The sequence below is a fragment of the Acromyrmex echinatior genome, chromosome 3 (assembly GCF_024713525.1).
Source record: "Acromyrmex echinatior isolate Ae372 chromosome 3, ASM2471352v2, whole genome shotgun sequence".
NCBI lineage: Eukaryota > Metazoa > Arthropoda > Insecta > Hymenoptera > Formicidae > Acromyrmex > Acromyrmex echinatior.
Genome location: NC_141854.1, coordinates 566800 through 589126, shown reverse-complemented (window position 1 = coordinate 589126; position 22327 = coordinate 566800). Strand labels below are relative to the sequence as shown.

Genomic DNA, 22327 nt, shown 5'->3' with positions numbered 1-22327 from the left:
TGGTCGGCTCCTTACCTATGCGACACAGGTACTCCCCGAAACATCCGTGTCCGGTGAGCACCTGCGTCGCGTGGAACAATAGTCCGCCCCATCCCCTGCCTACCCATTCCTCGAGGCAGGGGAGGATGGCCTCCACGGTCCGAGCGCCCGTTGTCGGCGGGTCGTTTTCGAGAGTGGAGCGCCACTCTTCGAAGACCCGCCGACGGGCATTCCTTCTCAGTCGGTCAGTGGTCCTCGGGGTAACGATCCCCCCCCGAAGCCGAATGGCCTTCACCCCGGCGAAGGTTTCCGCCAGGGCGTCGGCCACGTACTCGGCAGGGGTATCCCCGCGAGGACCATGGCGGCGGCGTACGACACCGTCCTGTAGGCCCTACAGATGCGCAAGGCCAGCCGCCGTTGCACGCTGTGCAACTTCTGCTTTATTCGGCGGCTGGCCAGGGCCTTCCCACTCCATACCGGGGCCCCATAAAGGGCCCCGGACAGGACGGCGTGCATATAAGCCCGCCTGACCGACCCGTTCGGACCGTGGAGGTTGGATTACATTTTAATCATATTAAAGCATTATATATTTTTTTTTATCTACCATGTCTTCCCAAATAATTTTGGAATTCGTCGGAACATCTCTAACTAAAATAATTTTATGATTTTTATTTATTGGATCGGTATTTTTACACAATTTGTTCAATGTTTCTTGCAGAGAAAGTGATAAATAAAATGTTCTACCTTTTATTTTTTGTACCATTTGCTTTTGGGGTAAATTTTTAATAATAACAGTTCTCATCTTAATAATAGTTTGAAATGCCTTAGCTCTTTGTATAAACATTTTTTCGTATTGTTTAAGAGATGCTATTTCATCGGATACATTATGTACAAAGAGATTATTTAAAACACTATACGCAGACAAATCTCCGACATAAAATTTTCATTGACAATAATCACAGATATTCTGACTTAATATCATGTTTTTCTATATACGCCACTAAGTCTTTTAAAAATGGAAATCCATCCATTTGTACTTTCAACTTATTAAATTGAGATACATTTTTTTTATAATAAAGTCTCTCACATGATACACAAGCATATCGAGGTATGTCCATGCAACGTTTGATATAAACCTTAAATGCTTCCTTAAATTTAGAAAAAATTTCCTCCTTACTCAAATTAGGTAGTAGGAATTTACTCATGTCTATACATACGATTTGCTTTTTCTTTTGCCACAATTATAATTTTGTTTAGTGTTTCTAAATCAGCAGACATTAAAGTCTTTTCTAAATCTAATATCTTTCTATAGAAGTTCGTCTGTCGATAAATTAAACATTTAATATATCTAACCTTTGGAAAATGAGGTAATAATAAGGAAATGAGAAGAAACAATGCTTTGCAAAGTTATATCAATATAATATGCGCATGATCCAACTTCGTATTTAAATTTGTTTTTATTGTACATTTATGAATTTTTTGTAACAATTCTGGTATTTTCTTAAAGGTACATATATTTATCATTTGAAGAATTTTTTCATAACAATCAATCAAAAATGTATCAATTTTACATAAACTATCGTCGCATGATTTTTTTGCTTGTGCTTCTATTAAAGGTAATACGTTTGTAATTTGACCTTCCATGTTTATTGCTAATATTTGTGATGAAGAAATATTATATGTACCATTAAATGTTCGATAAAATAATTTTCAGACGAAGCTGTATGTTTCGATATGTTTCGATTTACCACAAAGTGCAACTAATTTTTCATTAATTGTTTTGCATTTAGTAGCAAGAGTCAAGCACATTTCTAATTTCTTTTTAAGCAAAACTAATATTTTATACATATTGCGAACGTATCTATCTCGAATTTGCATATAACGACATACAATTTTTTTCGGCTTTCAATTATTTTTCAACGTTATTTTTAATATCTAATTTGTTAAAAATATTTTTAATTGCCACAGGATTATAATATTTTATATAATTTCGTTACCAAAACTTTTCATATTTTTTAATAATATTTTTGGCATTATCACAATTTTGTTTTACAACATTGGATATTGACTTTCTTTTCTCATAAAATTGTTATTGTACAACCACTTACGACTACAACTCATTTCTATTCCGTTCGTGTTGAAAATTTGTTAATGCAATCGTTTTTTAGCACGATTATTTTCTAAGTCGTCTTCATATCGATGACGTTTTAAATCACAATTATTTTCTAAATTTTGTGTATATTGACGATGTTTTATAGTACGATTATTTTCTAAATCTTGTGCGTAATGGAAACGTTTTTTTAGCATGATTTCTATTTAGATTTTCTTGATGTAGTTTGTTATTTTCTTTAATCTGAATATTATTGACTAATTCTTCCATAATTTCCTTGGAAGCGCTTTGTGTTAACGGTATAACACGATCATTTTCTAAATTTTGGTATAGATTTTCACAACGTTTATTGTTACTATTTTGTTTTGGCTGAATATTGTTGACTGATTTTTTCATTGAAATACTTTGCATTAATTGTATTTCCTCCGAAACATTTAGTGATAACTGTATTTCTTTCGTAATGTCAAAGTTTTGAAGCGTCTATTTTTACTAAATTTTACTAAATTCTTTTTTATAACATAATTATCACATTTTCTTAATTGATTTAATTTATGTTCTTTCATTTCATATTGACGCACTGTACGTTTACGGTTAGATTCAGCTTCTCTTGCTCTTATTACTGCTAATGAAATTACTTTTTGAACATATTGTGAATCTTGAGGAAAATGCTCAATTACATTTGTTTTGGGAATTTTTATCATGCGAACGCATTAATTTACATTCATATTTTACTTTATCGGGCTTAATGTTGAATAATAATCACAAAAGCTACAACAAAAACACCGCAATCGCTATTCGGTTGTCGTTGCACAGTAGGAAATTTAATAGGATTCTTTTCAAAATCATATGTTGGAAATAATTTTTCTAAGAATTGTTTATGTTGATTATACAATATTTGTTTATTCAACGAATCGTATATATTTTTTCTATCGTAAAAACTGCATACCCAGTGTCCATCTAACGAATTTGACGCACTGTGCAATATTTGTATATGTTTTGTATCTTTTGACACAGCTTATATCTAGTAACTGTATCTAGTAACTGTATTCGCCAGGTTTCGACAGGTTTATAATCTGAACTTGCTAAAAGTCGTTGAAAATGATCTATATGTCTGTCCGAAAGTCATTCACCTCGGACAATTACATTTCTTTCAACAGATCCCAAAGTAATATTTTGTCTTTACCGACATTTTATAACAAATAAACGGAAAATAAATTTCTTTAAGAAATGTCTAACAATCTTTTTCTCAAAAGATAGTATACAAGAAGGGCAAAGAGCCACGTACAAACGAATTTTAATTTAAATAAGCAAAATTAATACAAAACAATTAAAATAAAACAAACATTTCAACTCCAATCGAGTCATTTTCAATGTAATTTTACAATAATAAACATCGTTCTAAATTAAAAATCTATACATGGTCTTACAATATTCTTACAATTCCTTAATATAAAATTTTTCTTTCTGTGTAATACGCTGCGAGTCATTTTTATCAAGAATTAACAAGGTTATAAGAAAATTCTGGAAAAGTAACCGTGAACAAAAAGAATTAATATTAATTACATAAAAATTAGTAATATGATAATGTACCTTAATAAATATGTTAATAGTCCAATAATACACAACGAGAAAAAAATGTAGACTGTAATCCATTTCGTGGTACAATATAATAGTCTTTTTATTTTATAAGTTATTATAAGCAAATTTGCTTTTTCTCAAATGCCTTTTATCACCATATAATAATAGTAAGTGTTTGCAGGCGCACAGCACCCGATCTTTGCAGACGCACAGCACCTGATCTTTATACAAGCGGACGGCACCCGATCTTTTCAAACACACAGCACCCGATCTTTGCAGGCGCACAGCACCTGTTTTTTTGCGGGCACACAGCACCCCTTTTTGTAGGCACACAGCACCTCTTTTTTGCAGGTGCACAATACCCGTTCTTTACAAACGCATAGCACTCTATTGGTACATAGCAATCTTATATCGGAATACAGAAGACTTATATTGAAGAGAGAGAGGGAGAAGGGGGGAGAGGAAGAAAGAGAAAGGGAAGTGGGAGGGGGTGAATGAGGGGGGGGGTGAAGGATGAAGGGGGCAGAGAGAGAGAGAGAGAGAGAGAGAGAATAACTTAGTAGTAATATAATAAATAATAAAATAATATAAATAATAAAATTAGATACTTATCTAGAAATTCTTCTACTGAAAAAAATATAGAAATCTTAAACAAAAGGAACAAAAATATTGATAAAAAGAGATATTATAAAGGTTAGTATAAATTTTAAGAAAAATACACTAAGCTTCATAAATTTAATATACACGTTCATTACATTTAAGTAACTATTGTAACTTAATTTTCAACTTTTAATTTTGTTCATAATCACGAGCTTCATTTATATGTAAAGAAAGTTCGTGATCATATTTCTACAGTGTAATGAAAAAGAAACATTAAATGTAAAGAAGACTAGTGTTCTTAATTATTACACAATAATCATGTCACAATTTAATCTAATTACTTTGAAAGTCTAATTACTTTTCAAGACATTAGTACTGGCAGCAAATTCTTTGCCTAACCCATTAATTCGCAGAAGAACACAATTTTTTACTTGATTTCAAGATAATTTTTAACACATTAAAACATGAAATATTTCAACGAAACTTGATATTCTAAGATTTCGAGGGTCGTTCTTCACGATGACGTTGTCAGAATTTAATTTCGAAAATCATGGCGGAGCCAAAATAACGGTCGAATTGATAAAATCTAGAAAATTTGGTATTTTTTCGTACAACCTCATCAAATTTGAATTATGTCCAACTTATTAAATATATACAACCTCAGATCTATGATTTTGAGGTGTACAGAGTGCGTTACCAAAATCCGGATAAATTTCAATTTAAATTTTCCGTTATATTGTGCCTCAGCCAGAGGTTATTGTTGGCGTCCGAGAAAGCCTGATGCTTTTAGTAAACAGTCATATTCTCAAAATGGCCGCGATATTGAAACCAACATGCCGAGTATAATCGAACAGCCGCGATCATCGAAGGCCTTCACGCTGGGCGCTCAGCAACGGAAATAATTCGGTTCTTTAAATACCTGAGATCAATCGTTTATGACGTTGTAGCAAAATATACGGCTTTAGTCCAGCAAAGGTTCCAGTATGCCAGCGAGGAAGAGTCATTCGAAAGAACGCACCGCCAGGACCCTCGCAGTCATTGAAAGGGCTCAAGCGCTAATTTCGGATGACCCAAGGCAATCGTTGCGAAAATTAGCATCGATTGTTGATGTAAGCGCGTAAAATTGTCAAGGAGGACCTTCGATTCCAATCGTCCATTAAATACGACAAATGCTCTCTGAAACTGCCAGGACAAGTCGAGTTGCTCGCCTCTCATGCTTCTGGCCTCTCAACAACCCAGATTTATATCCCTTGGACTACTACATATGGAGAGTAGTTGAAAGTAGTTGAAAGTCGCAAATAAGTCTCGGCCAATGTGATGTCATTAAGGATCACTATTGAAGCAGCATGGACAGCGCTACATTACAACGTGCGTGCGAACGCTTCAGACCGAGAATAGAGGCCGTCATTTAAGTTAATGGAGGATATATCGAATAATTGTACTCTACAGGAATCCCCCAAGTGTCATGTAAAAGGATTTTTTGTAATATTTAATTTTTCATTAAAAACATTTTGTTTAAAGAAATTGTTTTATTTGTCTGGATTTTGATGACGCACCCCGTATATCTTTTACATTCACCGCTTTCAAAATGGCAAATCCAATATGGCGAATTCGAAAAATCGCTAATTTTTGTATCTTTTTTTATTTTATATCTTTTTTACACAGTTTGAAACCCCAATCTTCAAATTGTTAGTGTTAGAAATGTGCGCGAAAATTGGGAACCATTCCAATGATTCAACATGACGGATCCAACATAGTGACCCAACAACTCCTAAAATTCAATCTTCTTTCATTACTCCAAACTTATACTATAAAAATTATTTGATGATGTCATATTTCTTATAAAATTTGTAATTTTGTTTCCAATTCTCCTTTTTGCTTCATTTGTGCCGCTTTTCAAAACAACTTTTGCAAGAATATAATTCGTAATCTTCACAAAATTTGAATGTTTTGATAGTGCATTTTTTCGTAGAATACTTTTTCTTTATATATAGTTATAATATATTTAGTTTTATATTTAGTTTTATAAGTTTGGAATAATAAAAGAAGATTGAATTTTGGGAGTTAAATCGCCATGTTGAATCTTTGAATGATTCCAAATTTTCATACATTCCTAACACTAATAATTTAAAAAAAGGAGTTTCAAATGGTGTATAAAATAAAACAATCAATTCGAACCGCTATTTTGAATCCGCCATGATGGATTTCAAAAATTTTACCGTGAAGTCTTAAATTACAATTATTTTAAGCAACTATGTTGTATTTGCCAAAAATCAGAAAAATTGTTATCAGTTCGAAAACAGCCTTTAAAAAAAAAGTCGATTTTCATTTTTTCATTTTTTTTGTTTCGACCGCCATATTAAATTTAATTTCCATATGATCGAAATGAAATTCTGACGACGCCATCGTGAAGGACGACCCTCAAAACCTTAGAATATCAAGTTTCGTTGAAATATTTCATGTTTCAGTGTGTTAAAAATTATCTTGAAACCACATGAAAGTATCTTTTTACTTAAATAAAATTAAATGTAATTAAATTTGGCTATGTGTCTCTTTCTTTTAATGATCCATTTTAGTACTTACGAATAGCTACCTGAACTCTAAAAAAACTTTAATTATAATTTTTTTTTTAAACTAAGACCCATTCATTCTAATCTTTCTATACTTTTAGTTATTCTTTCCTTCCAAAAGAACTATGACTCGTCTCATTTGACATTTCACAATTGTCATTTTCTTAATAAGTTGTGTATAATTAGAAAATACCCGAAATCAATAAATATCAAAAATTTATCGATTATATATACTTAATTAATATTTCAGGGAGTGAAAGAGAATGAAATTATGAACTACAAGTTCTTTTCTCAATTTTGGCTCAGACCATTATTTATCGAATTATTGGATACATTCAGTACGATGACTACTCACAAAGGACTAGATTTGTATGAATTAGTAAAAATCCTTAATATTGATTTATCTAAAAAATTAAACAAAAGTAGTAGCAAAGTCTACCGTATTACGCGACTAATACCATCCGTTTTGTATCTTCTGCTTTCTTTTTTTAACTCTACTTTATAAATCATTATATTTTTAAACACACATACAATAGGGGTGTAAATACGATCGTGCAACCTGCATCTTGATTATGCCGACGGTACTATAACTTTCAAATGCCATAACTCGGAAAGTTCTTATAAAGAAAAGGTTTGTAATCAATGTTGTGGAAACGTTTCAACATCAGCTATAAATGAAGATATGCTAGGAAAAATAGAAAGTTCCGTTTAAGATTTTTGTGTTGATTTTGAAAGCACTATCCAAGGTCATTCCAAGATTAAAATTCTATTACTTTTGTTTCAAACATTGTTTAGATAAATCAATATTTCTTGAGATATTAACCGTTCTAAAAGTTTACCAGTGCATTGCATACACTAAATTTCTTGGAACCTATGACTTATAGGCTTTTGCCTTTTTCTTTAATTTACATCTTATGCTATCAACTATTACCGATATCAAGGATTTTTATTAATTTGTTGTACAAATCAAGATGATCCCTTGTCAGAGCTCTTTTATCTGTTTGGTTTCTATTTTTAAATGTAACGGAATACTAGATGGGGTGAAAGGTAACCTCCTTGACCGCCAGAATGCGCCACTACTGCAAAAAAGTTTATGGTGCCTTGTAGTCCGTTCATATTTAGGCAGACATGCCAAGTGGCAGTGCGATACTGCCCTTAGTTTTGTTTTGAGAGCTGATTGTTGTTGACGTGTTTGCGAAAATGATTTTCGTTCTCTCATAAAACATTATTTTTTGAGAGGCAAAACGGCGAAGGAAACAAAAGAAAAGTTGGATAAATATTATGTGGCTAATACTCCGTCAGATTACACCGTCAAATATTGGTTTCGAGAGTTTGGTGGCCGCAACTCCACTACCGATGAAGTCCGCAGCGGCAGGCCCTCCGATGCGGTTACCGAGGAAAATGTCAAAAAAATACATGAAATGGTGTTGGCTGACCGGAAAGTGAAGGTGCGCGAGCTAGCACATGCTACAAAGATTAGTACTGAGCGAACACGCCATATTTTGGGCGAGATTCTGCATAAGAAAAAAATTTTTTTCATTCCCAGGGAGGTTACTTTTCACCCCACCTAGTATACCAATCAGATGCAAGAGCTCATTGAGCACTCAATGAGTCATCATACTGAATGCACCCATTACTGATTGAAATTGATCAATCAGATAACGCAGCCGAAGTAGGCATAAGGGTAGCATGCCATGGGATTTCTCGCGTTTACTATGGGTGCGTTCTGCACTATATGTATTCACTGCCAATGCTGAAACTATACAATATACGTTACATGCTATAGATTTTCAGTATTGGCAGTGAATATCAGAACGTGCCCTATGTAAGAGAGTATTCTGCCAATTGAAATAGAACTACGCTCCTGCATACTCCGGTGCGCGCTATCTGATTGATCAAATTTAATCGTTAATAACTCGGTAAATATTTGAACCAAAATTGAGAGGAACTTTTGTCCATAATTTAATCCTCTTTCATTCCCTGAAATATTAAATTTAAAAATACTAGAATAAATTATCTTTTAAACTATTGACTTGATAATTGTCCTGCTGAACGATGCAACTTCTTCCTTTAACATTTTTCTATATTTTTAAAAATAAATGAATTATTAAAATTTTTAATTTAAGTGGATTACCCTATATATTACACATGTGCAATAAAATATACACTGAAATGAAAATAAATTATTACCATTAGCACATAAATCTCTTATACATAATTATTATGTAGTTACATATAGTAAATATATTAGTAAACAAAATTTATGTATTTATTTAAAATTATCCACTTTTAAAGTAAATCATAGTACTTTAGTAAACATATAAAAAACAACATCTGATAAATTAATATTATATTATATATTTTAAAATTAAGTTAAAATATAAGTATTAAGCATTATTTACTTCTACTGTGTAAAATATTATTTTTCAAAATTAAGTCATTTTTCTTTACAGATAAATTTTTTAACGCTTAATTTACATTAAACTTGCAGTTTGGAAAATCATATTTTGAAACATAACTGCAGAAAATACAAGTAATATATTACTAATATATTATATATATAACTGTACAAGAGATTTATTTGCTAATGCAATAATTTTCGTTTAAGTATATTTTATTGCACACATAATATACAGGATGATCAATTAACCCTCTCGCGGGCTGCCACCTTGTCGTGGTGAGAGGGCTCCCCCACGTGTCGCTTGCGGCACTCCCCTCCCCTCGTTTTGGGGTTGGGGTGGTCTCCTCGGGTCCCGGGTGTGGAACGTGTCGAGCGGGTGCTCCCGCAAGGCGGGTTGGCCCGTATGCTGGGTGCTCCTGGCTGCAGGCTGGCTCATGCCACTGAGGGGGATGGGGTCTCCGAGAGCTTCGGCTCATTGCACCGGGGACTTCTCGCCTCGAGAGGTGCGGACTTTGTCCGTAGAGGAGGACGGGACCGCGCGGACTTCGGTCCGTCGCGGAACCACCCGTCTCTCTCGGAGCAGGGGGTCGCGCGGCCGCTCGGACGTATTCCGAGGCAGGGTGCGCGATCCCCGCCCCCTCCGGGCCACTCGGACGTATTCCGAGGTCGGGGCCGGGGGAGGCGTCGAGTAGTTGTGTCCGGTGTCTCCCTTCCGAAGCGGGACCAGTGATGCGAATTCCGGACCGCTTGCAGCACGCGATCAGCGCCACCGTTCGGCGGCCTGGCGCAACCGGTAGCAACACAAGCATGAGCCCGTGTCCGTGTGACTTCGTTAGTTAGAAGCGTGCCGACTATTATCGCTCTGTCCTTTTTGCACTACGTTCTTATTGCCTGCCTTGTCGGCACACTGAGAACGAGAGAGAACATTGTTTCACTCAAGCGAGCGTCGAGCAACCGAAATATGCTTTCTCGGCCTCTCGGCTCTCGACGTCAGGCGTGTATCAGGAGACATGGGAACATTCTAAATAACATAAGTTTTAATAAATTGTAATAAACTGTAATATACCCCTCCCAGAATATTATAAATCGTGTCAAAACGCGATAATTGACAGGAGATTAATTGTTTATGATTTTCCATTCGTATTATGTACTACGGTCATAAATTCAATCCGCAAGAAATTGGCGTGGTCGAGCGCGTAAGGTGTGAGATCGGAAATAAGTACTATAATTAGTAGTAAACATATGTATTAGATCAAGTATATTTTCATATAATTTTTGAAATTATTGCTCGTATGTGTAATTTTGAAGCAATAGTTGTAGGAAAAACCCGATTCGCTTTTCAATAGGCAAATAAAAAATTATTTTAAAATTACACAACATATGAAGGCTTTCAATTGTACACTACAAAATTATATTGGTGAGGTAGAGTGGATACTTTCACATTCACAAATTTGAATGTTGCGTAATTCGTAGAAGTATGCACTATAATAATATCTAATACATCTCACTTTATTCCGATTAATGTTTAAAATATATAGGAAAGTAGAGAAGGAGAGTGATTAATTTGATAATAATATCGCACGTTGCATCGAAAACTCGAGATTCTTAAGAATACGAAAACACGAGAGCGTTCATCGTATGGATTCTATATTGCACTAATAAACGTCAAACTCATTTAATCGATGTGGCTGAGTAAATAAAATGCGCGGACAGTACGCTGGTAGTCTCACGCGAAAATCCCTTTTTTCCTTTTTTCCTCTTAATATATTTTCGTGATACAAGTAGTTTAATTAATCATCTGTATAAGGTCAATATATTTTCTTGTTATATTTATATATAATAAGTGCAATTATTCGTGTACCTTAAAATCAAAAATTGTAGGAAAAATAATGATTCGACATGTATGGTGTTCGATTTAATCGATGAAAGATTCATATAAAAAAAACATCTCTCTTACGTGGACCAAACTAAAAGGAAAGTTAAAGCTGGAATAAATAAACATAAAACTAACATTAAAAAATTAAATAGTGCTCACAATGTGGTCTCACAACATCAATTTGAATATTGTCATAAATTTAATTGGGATGATATTCAGATATTAGATATAGAATCATTCTTTCAAAAGAAACTAACGTCAGAAATAATCTTCATAAATAAACAAAATTGTATATAAACCGTCTTTCATGATTAGAGTTAGATATTTTGTTTTCGACTCTTGAGCAGTTCAATATAGTTTTCCAAATCTTGGATTCCATAACTGAACTTATTGTTAACACAGGTATTATAATTTATATATATATATATATATATCACAGTTATATTAATTTTTTCAATTGAAGCGCTATTAATATTATCAATAAATTTCACATTTAATAGAATCTGGAAATTATGTGTTTCAATAAGTTCGACTAACTGTTGTGACAAAAAAACGACAATTGACATCTGGAGTATTTGACATGATTTTATGGACTAAAAAAATTTATAACCTGAGCGTCAAGCTCTTCGAAAATATAATTGTAATTGAGCGTGAAAAATATTTTATCTCATTATTATAACGTGAATAAAATTTATTCGAAATTAGATGTTTTCAACATGTATGAAAGTTATAACACACATTAATTTTGTAATACTAAAGATAGCCTGATATATGAGGTCTATTTTATTGTATTGTTTTTATTCTATGGTAATCTATTAAAATATAAATATTTCGCTACTAACATCTTGCGCTCGTGGTGTATGTCTTTTCAATCACATTGTTTAAGTTTAACCACGTTTTGACTTCTATTGTTAAAAAAAACATGTTTAATGATGTTGCGTTTATGACAAATACGCTTTGTGTCGATCAATATTTTGTATAAAATGTTTCTTTCTAACCATCACATCCGCATTTAAAATTCTGTTAATGAACAAAATTTTGAAAACGAGATTATTAATAATATAAATAAAGGTGATACCAATATAATTTTGTAGTGTATTATTGAAAGCCTTCATATGTTGTGTAATTTTAAAATAATTTTTTATTTGCCTATTGAAAAGCGAATCGGGTTTTTCCTACAACTATTGCTTCAAAATTACACATACGAGCAATAATTTCAAAAATTATATGAAAATATACTTGATCTAATACATATGTTTACTACTAATTATAATACTTATTTCCGATCTCACACCTTACGCGCTCGACCACGCCAATTTCTTGCAGATTGAATTTATGACCGTAGTACATAATACGAATGGAAAATCATAAACAATTAATCTCCTGTCAATTATCGCGTTTTGACACGATTTATAATATTCTGGGAGGGGTATATTACAATTTATTACAATTTATTAAAACTTATGTTATTTAGAATGTTCCCATGTCTCCTGATACACGCCTGACGTCGAGAGCCGAGAGGCCGAGAAAGCATATTTCGGTTGCTCGACGCTCGCTTGAGTGAAACAATGTTCTCTCTCGTTCTCAGTGTGCCGACAAGGCAGGCAATAAGAACGTAGTGCAAAAAGGACAGAGCGATAATAGTCGGCACGCTTCTAACTAACGAAGTCACACGGACACGGGCTCATGCTTGTGTTGCTACCGGTTGCGCCAGGCCGCCGAACGGTGGCGCTGATCGCGTGCTGCAAGCGGCCCGGAATTCGCATCACTGAGCGGGACACCGGGCGGCGCACATCATCACTGGTCGCTACGGCGGCTAGGGTTCGGAAGGGGCGCCGCTTCCATGACCTGAATCGTCCGCGGGGCCGCCCCGGGTGGCGCCACCCGCAGCGGTGCCCTTGAAATCGGAGACGAGGGACCCCTGAAACTCGTGAGTGGGCTCGCACCACATCCGCTCACGGGGAGTAAGGGGCCGGAGGCCAATGTCCCCGATGACACATTCCGGGGACCCGAGCCATATGCCAGCCCCCCGGGGGAACTCGGGGCCCCCTCTCCTGGTGTTCCAGGGGAGGGGTGAGGGTACACCCTGGCTGGTGGAGCCGCTGCGGGCCGTGGGCATCATTACAATGTCAATTTCAATCCAAACACATGAAGGAGGTACGCTCGCAGAAGAGCGTCGAGGTGGAGGATCGCTCTACAGTGAGCGAGGATCTTCGCAGATCGCGTCCCGGCCCTGCCTGCAGCAAGGTCGGGGCCCGCGCTGATGCTGCCCCCTCGGAGGGAGGCCTCTCGAAAGTCGCTTCAACGGTCTCGCTGAGGTCCCTCGAAGGCGAAAGCCGCGAGGGCCGCAAAAGGACGGCCGAATTTTTGTTGTCCTCCTCGGACTCCGAGGGGGAATCTAATACAGGGTGGGCCATCTATTGGTATGTTTTTAAAAATGCGATCAAATGAGCATAGATTGATATTTTTTATTAATTTTTTTTTTGTTGTGAAGCTAAAAGTATCCGCGTCAAGAATGAAAAACGATTTCGTTCATGTGGCTCCCTCTACTGGCCTTACAGTATGCCATTCGGTCACCCCAATTATTAATGACATTTTGGACTACCTCGGCGCCAATTTCACTCAAAACAGTCGTAATATAATGTCATCCACTAACATCCCTTTCTCACGAACTTTCCTCACCAATTTGCGTATAGCTCCTTCGGTGGGTGCTCTATCACGACCCATATTTCTTTTCAAAATTCGTACAGTTTCGGCGACACAACACTGACTTTGAAAATAAGTTTTTAAAATTTCAAAACGCTCTTCAAGAGAAAACATGTTGTTTCGTGCCGCGGACGGTATGACTAATAAACTGTCAAAATTTCGGGTCTGTAGCTCGTTCGGTGTTGCCATACGACGAAATTCAAAAACGTACCAATAGATGGCCCACCCTGTAAAAGATCCAGAGGCAAGCCGGCCCTGAACCCTGAGCACGTCGGGAAATTTACGGCAGAGGCCCGGGCGAAAAAGGCCGATAAGGCCAAGGTCCGACAATTACGAAGGAACCACCGGGCCATTATAAACCCGGAAGTGGATTCTTCATCCACGTCCGCCAGGAGAGCCAGGGAGAAGGCAGTGGAACTCACCCTCGAGTACGACGAGCAGCCCCTGTGCGCGATTGCCGCTGTGGCAACGCGAGAGTTGGGGACAATTGCCAAAGCCGTCGAAAAGTCCAAGAATATTAAGGGCGATATAGTGAGGCGATATAGTGAGGGACTTGTGGAGGGCATACACTAAGTTGTCCGCAGCCCTCAGTTCGGTGGTAACGAGGGCGAGTGATGGCGACCTGGCGGTCGACGGCGCTGACCGTTCTGGATTCGGAACCTGGGCGGAGGAGAAACGAAAGCTTGAGAGAGAGCTGGTCCTCCTCCGCTCCAGAAACACATTCCTTGAGCGAAATAGGGACAGGGGCAGATCAACCTTCCGTTGTACAGCGGCATCGGGTAGGGACGGGGCATCATATAGTGTGGGACTCGACCATGGAACGGTCGGGTCTCGAAAGCTCGATCGGCGCCCGCAGCCCCATTAGAACGCGGAGTGGACGGACAGCTCCCGCGGAGAGGGAGGAGTCACGTCGCGTCGCGGTCACGGAGGAGGATCTGGAGACACCATATTTCAGGCCTCCTCTCCAAGGGGTGTCGAAACAGATGAATCCCCTGTCGACCGCGACGGATAGGAGGGTCGCACCCGCCGGAGGAACATCCCCTGCGAGGAGGAGAAAGAGGAAGAGTGATGGAGAAGACGAGGACCGTAGGATGGAGCGAATCTTCGTGCGGCTCCTGCCTCGCCTCCTGACGGAGATGGGGGTAGTCCCGACGACGGCGCCGGCCCAAAAGGCGCGGAACAGCCAGCCTCCCACCCAACCGGCAAAAAAGGCGACTAAGGTCGCCCCTAAAGCGAGACGGAGTGCACCCAACGCGCCCCCTCCCGCCGCGAGTAGGGACAGGTCGCCGTCCACGTCCAATGTCCCCCAAACAGCGGGAGACGGAGCGCGTCCGGCGGACGACAACGAGGCGACCTGGGCGCAGGTTATCTCGAGGGCGGCTAAGAGAGCAGCCGTCAAGGCAGCGAAGAAGAACGAGACTGCACCGCCTAAAAGCGCCAAAGCGCCTGCGGTCACTGTCCCTAAGACCCGAAGCGGTGGGAAAGCAGGCGGGAGAGCGAGAAAGGGGAGCGTCGCAGGGGCCCCCAAAGCCTCCGCTAAGACGCCAGCCCCCCCTTCGAAGCTTAGATCGCCCAGCTCGGCGGCTATAACGATAACATGTGCCGATCCCATCACCTACCAAGAGGTGGTGAGAAAAGCGTCGATCTCTCTTAAGGACGTGGAGATCGACGATTTCCGTCCCAGGAGGGCTATCACAGGGGTTCTCATATGGGAGGTTAGGGGCCCGGAGAGCCGAGTCAAGGCAGACGCGCTAGCCGAGAGATTAACGGCCGTCTTCGCGAACAGGGACGACGTGAGAGTATCCCGCCCATCGAAGACGGCCGAGATCCGGGTCTTCGGACTCGACGATTCGGCCACCCCCACCGAGGTGACGCAGGATCTGGCGAGGGCCTGCAAGCGACTCCCACCGGAATTTAAGGTGGGAGGAGTCAGCAGGGCCCCCAACGGGCTGGGTACCTGCTGGGTGCGGTGCCCCGTAGAGGCGGCCAAACAATTGGTGGCCGCCTCACGTGTCAAGGTGGAGTGGTCGAGCTGCAGAGTAGCTCTGCTGCCGGCCCGGAGCCTCCAATGCTTCCGGTGCTTGGAAGCTGGCCACGTCCAGGCGAAATGTACAAGCGCCCTCAGGGCGGCCATAAGAAGAGCGAAAGCCGACGCATGACGGGAGCTCCTCTCTTCCCTGGACAGGGACCCGTGGGGGAGCCCTACAAAATAGTGACGAAGACGCTTTGTCCGTGCCCCCCCCCCCCCCGATAACGGAAACCCTGGACGCTCAGTTCCTAGAGGATATAGTGGCCGCTCTCTTTCCCACGAGGGAAAAGGACATCTCCGAGAGGACAGGCCCACCGTCCAGATGAACGGATGAACTGAGCGTCACCAGGGGGGAGATGGTGAGGGCATTCGCCCGTCTGAGAGGGAGACCGCGGGCGCCCGAACCCTCCGGCGTTCACGGAAGGGTGTGACTCGCCGCGGCTCCCATCGTTGGAAAGCGCCTGAGACAGCTCTACACTAGCTGCCTCAGAGAAGGTGTATTTCCCAGGTCATGGAAGAGGGCCAGGCTTGTCTTCCTACGCAAAGAGGGCAAGCAGCGAAAAGTCCCTCCGCCTATAGGCCGATTTGCCTACTGGACGATGTGGGAAAACTGTTGGAACGCATCATCGCTGACCGCATCGTCCGGCACCTGTCCCGGATGGTCCTAACCTATCCCGCGGTCAGTACGGCTTCCGAGAGGGGTTGTCGACGATCGACGCCATCAGGCAGGTTCGATCCCTCTCGGAGCAGATGATCGCGGGTGGGGAGGTGGCGTTGGCGGTATCTCTCGACATCGCCAACGCCTTCAACAGCGTCCCGTGGGGCCGGGTAGTGGAGGCTATGAGGGAACACCATCTTTTGCCCCCCTACTTGGTCGCCATTGTTGAGGACTATTTCCGGGACAGGCAGCTGGAGTTCCACGATAAAATGGGACTCCAGCAGCGGAGGGACGTGTCGTGAGGCGTTCCACAGGGGTCCGTGTTGGGACCCCTACTCTGGAACGTCGCATACGACTACATTCTCCGCGCGGCCCTACCCCCCGGCTGCCACGTCGTCTGTTACGCGGACGACACGCTAGTGATGGCCGGGGGCACGACCTGGGAGAGAGCCGTGGGAACGGTGAACGTCGCAGTGGCGTGTGTGGTCGGCTCCATTAAGGAGTTGAGCCTGAGGGTGGCCCCCGCAAAATCGGAAACAATATTCTTCCACGACGGGAAGAGCGGGGTGCCCCCTCGGGCACATATCGTGGTGGACGACGTCCGCGTCCCGGTAGGGCCCACTATCAAGTATCTGGGCCTCACCCTGGATGGTCGCTGAGGTTTCGTCGAGCACTTTGACGGACTAGCCCCGCGATTGGGCCGCCGGGCAGACGCTCTGCTCGGCCTCATGCCCAACTTTCGCGGTCCGAACGAGTCGGTCAGGCGTGCGTACATGCACGCCGTCCTGTCTTTTCCGGGGCCCCGGTATGGAGTGAGAGGGCCCTGGCCAACCGCCGTATACAGGAGAGGTTGCACAGCGTGCAACGGCGGTTGGCCCTTAGGATCTGCAGGGCCTATAGGACAGTGTAGTACGCCGCCGCCATGGTCCTCGCGGGGATTCCCCCGGCCGAGTACGTGGCAGACGCCCTGGCGAAGACTTACACCAGGGTGAAGGCCATTCGGCTTCGGGGGGGTCGCAACCCCGTGGACCGTAGACCGACTGAGAGGGAACGCCCGTCGGCGGGTCTTTAGAGAGTGGCGCGCCACTCTCGAGAACAACGGGCGTCCGGACCGTGGAGGCCATCCTCCCCTGCCTCGAGGAATGGGTAGGCAGGGGATGGGGCGGACTGACGTTTCACGCGACGCAGGTGCTCATCGGACACGGATGTTTCGGGGAGTACCTGTGTCGCATTGGTAAGGAGCCGACCGCACGCTGTCACCACTGCGACGGGGCACGGGACACCGCGCAGCATACGCTCGAAGCCTGCCCGGCATGGGCGGCCGAGCGCGGTGTCTTGGTCCAAGAGATAGGGGGAGATCTCTCCCTGCCGGCTATCGTCAGGGCGATAGTCGGCGGGGAGAGTGCATGAAAGGCGTTCTCCTCCTTCTGCGAACGGGTGATGTCGCAGAAGGAGGAGGCAGAAAGATTGCGAGAGCGGACCCCGGGTGGCCGAGGTCCTCCTCCGCCACCCCATCCCCTGCCCGGGCGGCGGGGGTGATGGATGGGGGGGAGATGGGCGAGATGATGGTATTGGGGGACAACGCGGGCGCCGGTTTCAGCCGGGTCGCTCGCGCCCCGGGCCGCTCGCACATATTCGCCGCCGGGACCGCCCCACGGGGCGAAAACGGCGGCGACCTCCTCCCCCCATATCTGAGGTGAACGAGCAGGAAGATGACGGGGGCGTATGTGGGGGTGGCGGGGCTGGCGGTCCCTCCTCCTCCACCCCCGTCATCAACGACGATCCCGCGTCTCGGACGCGGGGCGCTGTGAAGCGGCGGCGGATTGCCGATCCTAGGGTCGCACCGCCGCTGGACGGATTAGCTAACCCCCCTGCGCGCGGGATGTAGTGGCTCATCATCCCCCGGGCGCGTCGAATGCGCGCCAGGGCCAGTAGCCCTGCACCGCCGCGCGCGGGGGGTGCGCCGCGAGAATGTCTCTTGCGGCGCCAAGGCATGAGGGGCGCCAAAACTTTCAAGTCCTTTGGCGCCCGTTGGGGGACTGGGGATCCTGGCGGGGGCCGGGATCTCCAACTTCCGCCCCCCAACAACAAACGGGGCGGCGGGCGTGGTGTCCCCCCCCAGCGCCCGAATCGGACAGGCAATGCTTCGCACCGCCCGGAGTCGTTTCTGACGAAACCCCAGGCGGGAAAGAATGTCGACCAACCAAAGCCGACTGGCCAGAGGGGCTCCCAGAAGTATGCTGCACGCGTTCCTGGGAGCCCCTCAGCTGGCCTGGTAAGGACACCCGGAGAGGTTTTAGTGGGTGCAAGCCCCACATAACCCCGGGCTCTCCCCCGAGGCCCGGGGTATGCGTCAGGCATTTCCCCTCCGTTACCAAAAAAAAAAAAAGAGGATGATCAATTAAAAATCTTAAACATTTCACTTATATTAAAGGAAGATGTTGCATCGTTATTATTCATAAAATTAATATTAATAACTTTTAATACTCATATTTTTGCACGAAAAGTTAAAAATTATAAAGATTCAATGTTAAAATACAATGTTAATATATAAAGATTCAGAGATCTTCACCTAATCAATATAATAGTAATAAAATTATAATATTAAAATAACAATATGAACTTTATATACCTTTACATTTACAAATAATAAAAAGTGACCGCAAAAAAAGTTTTTTCCTCCATTTTTAGGCCATCAATTTTTGGACTGAAAGAATTAGACTGAACTATGTGTTAAATGATACACTACAATGAGATATTAATTGTGATTAATGTCTAAATATAAGGTATAATTTGACACAACTCAATTCTAAAATTGAGGACCCAAAGAACGAATGATTTTTACGCGGTTACTCTTTTTAAGAACTATATAATCAAATTTAATAAAACAAACATTTACGAAGAAACGTATTGTATTACTTTTATTAATGAAAATTACAAAATCTTTCACTCGATCTTCTCAAAATCATCAAAAATCAATCAAATCAATATAGTCAATCATTTTGCAAATCATGGTGAAGGGATTAACATAGTGTGCTCAGTTTAGATAAACCATGCCCCTTTTGCGAGTGGAGGATGTGGAGGTAGCAGGCCTGCCAACTGTGAAGAAATGAATAATGTTGCTACGATCAGATCCCGCTATGTGTCTTTTTCTTTCTTCGCGCTTCATTTTTGGTGCGTTCGGGGAGACGCTATTAGCGTTACTTCTGTCACTCTATCTTCGTTGTTTATTAGACGTAATACAAGGGTAGAATGACAGAAATAGCACTAATAACATCTCCCCGAACGCACCTTTCGAAATGTGGAGCAACATTAACTGTCAAGTAAGTGTCAAACGTGATTTCAAGAGTTTATTAGTGTACATATTATAACATATAAAAATTATATCTAACAAGCGCGCTATAATCGATGTCATAAATCTCTATTTTCAATAACATTTAGCATGACTATGAATTATACAATATAACTAATAATCTCGCGTTGCTCATTGGCTATGTTTACACCGTGTATTTAGGCCGCGACCTATACAACAGATTAAACAAAGATACTTACCATATAAGTCGCGGATTAAACGTAGCCATTGGGCCTCTATATACCATACGTTTAATCCATAATCTGTGATAGAGAGCCTAACCAGAGAGTTGCCAAATTGACTCAAACCGTTCGTGATTGGCTCAGGGTACGTAAGGCTTAGAAAAAATTAGAGTGACAATGATGCAAGTTACGGCTTTTATCACTCTAATCTTTTCGCGCCCTGAACCAATTAGCGAGCGATTCGGGTCAAATGTCAAGTTGGCGACTCTCTGATTATAGACTCTCTATAGTCCGTGTCACCTACACGATAGGTGTCTTTGTTTAACCTATAAGTTAAACTAGGGCTGGAATTGATTTATATTTTTTAATCTAACGGAATAAATTAGATCGCGAATGTTCATGAGACATTGTGGTTGTTGCATATTCTGCATATGTATGCGCATCCAAAAGATACTGATCGGAATTGTTCAATTATTTCCTAGATTTATATTGTGTTTTCTATAGAAAACGAAATAATTCCGATCGGAATCCATTCCAAACAGTTCAATAATTCCATAATACGTGTCCTGTTTCTGTTCTGTTTGCTGCCTTTATATTTATAAGATAAAGAAAAACACTGCACTTTTTACAATTCTTTTATATATACAATTTTTACGTATAACCTAATCGAATTCAGCTTCTTATTTTAATGTAAAAGTTCTCAATGGGTCTGTTTGCGTTATTCCAAATCCCTACATATTTTTGCACTTAAAATGAGTAAATATATATTTGGGAGTTGAAAAAAGAGAAAGCGAAGATGTTGAGTAAAAAAATGCAAGCAATGCGAATAGACTTCTAATGGCTTTAATGTTTCTCAATAGGGGCCCAGTTATATTTATAAATATAAGTTCTCAAAATATGATAATTTTGTTGACGAAAATTTTATGGCATCATTTCACTAAAATTTGGCGATTTTGGCTGTGTTCTAAAATTTACTGCCACTGCTGAAAATATAGTACATTAATATATAGTAACGTATATAATAACGTAAATTTTCAATACTGGCAGTGAATTTTGGAATACAGCCTTTGTTGGTAAAACCAATAAAATGGCGACTTTTGTCTATGAAAAACTTCGTAGGTGGCGATATTAACCCGATTCATTTGACAATCTTGTTATCACTATTATGACTCATGATAAAAACAAAAATGTCCGATTTATTCGACTTAGACGTGTAAGTAGACGTTTATTATAACAAAATTATATATTTAATTAATATTAATTGTATAATTAAAGTTATTATTCATGATCTTCTTTCAGATCAATGGAAGACGGCAATATAGAATTAACGGCCCTGAAGGCTGAGGTTGATGCTCACAACGTTCATGGAATCATCTTATTCTTGTTGTTTATCAAATGCTTCACCCTATATATTGTATTTATAACATGGATTTGTTCGCTTACAACACGCTTGCGACGCGATTAATGTAAAACCAGCTTTAAGTAAAAGTCTTAAAATGCTTAATGTCTTAAGACGGCCCTCTAATTCATGACATCTTAAGATGAATGAGTAAAAACGAAAACCGTGCAAGAACTTCAGTTAAAAAGAACAGACTTATTAATAATACCATTGAATATATTGGGGATTTAAGATCCTCAATAAGAGAGGAATCCTACTGATTTTGATAACTCGTATCATGTACACTCTCAGTTTAGATATTTATGTAATATTGTTCTCTGTTGTATGTTAATTTTTATGCTCACAAGAGGTTACATTATATTTAGTAATGAATCATGTTTGAAATTTAATTGAGTGAGACATGCAAATTTTAATATCACTTTAAGTTGAAATTGATGGAATAATCCCATCTCATATATAGATTATAGTAAAATACGCAATATATATATAATATAAATATAAAAGTAAAGGATAAAGTATTAAGATAAAGAACGGAAAAATGTATAATTACTGTGTCATAATATATAATTACATACAAATATAATTATTTAAATACATGCTTGCATTATGTCCAAATTATTTTCAAATTTTGTAGCTATATTGTGTTAAATGTACTTAAAAATATACATTACAAGTTATGTATATGTATATATATATATATATATATATATATATATATATACATATACATAACTTGTAATGTATATTTTTAAGTATATTGTGTTAAATGTACTTAAAAATATACATTACAAGTTATGTATATGTATATATATATATATATATATACATATACATAACTTGTAATGTATATTTTTAAGTATATTTAACACAATATAGCTCTATATATA

At 40.5% G+C, this 22327-nt stretch overlaps 1 protein-coding gene and 2 pseudogenes across 1 annotated transcript; 1 reads left to right on the top strand and 2 right to left on the bottom strand.

The window, feature by feature from the left end:
* Positions 1-553: 553 nt before the first annotated feature.
* Positions 554-1857, bottom strand: LOC147910075 (uncharacterized; annotated as a pseudogene).
* A 666-nt stretch (positions 1858-2523) lies between these two features.
* LOC147910074 (uncharacterized) lies at positions 2524-12464 on the bottom strand (annotated as a pseudogene).
* Positions 12465-13510: 1046 nt separating this feature from the next.
* LOC147910073 (uncharacterized) lies at positions 13511-21984 on the top strand. The gene is made up of 3 exons (XM_087404592.1): positions 13511-19830; positions 21161-21254; positions 21341-21984. The coding sequence occupies exon 1, from the start codon at positions 14435-14437 to the stop codon at positions 15977-15979; it is 1545 nt and encodes a 514-aa protein (XP_087260718.1). The 5' UTR covers positions 13511-14434; the 3' UTR covers positions 15980-19830; positions 21161-21254; positions 21341-21984.
* Positions 21985-22327: the final 343 nt, after the last annotated feature.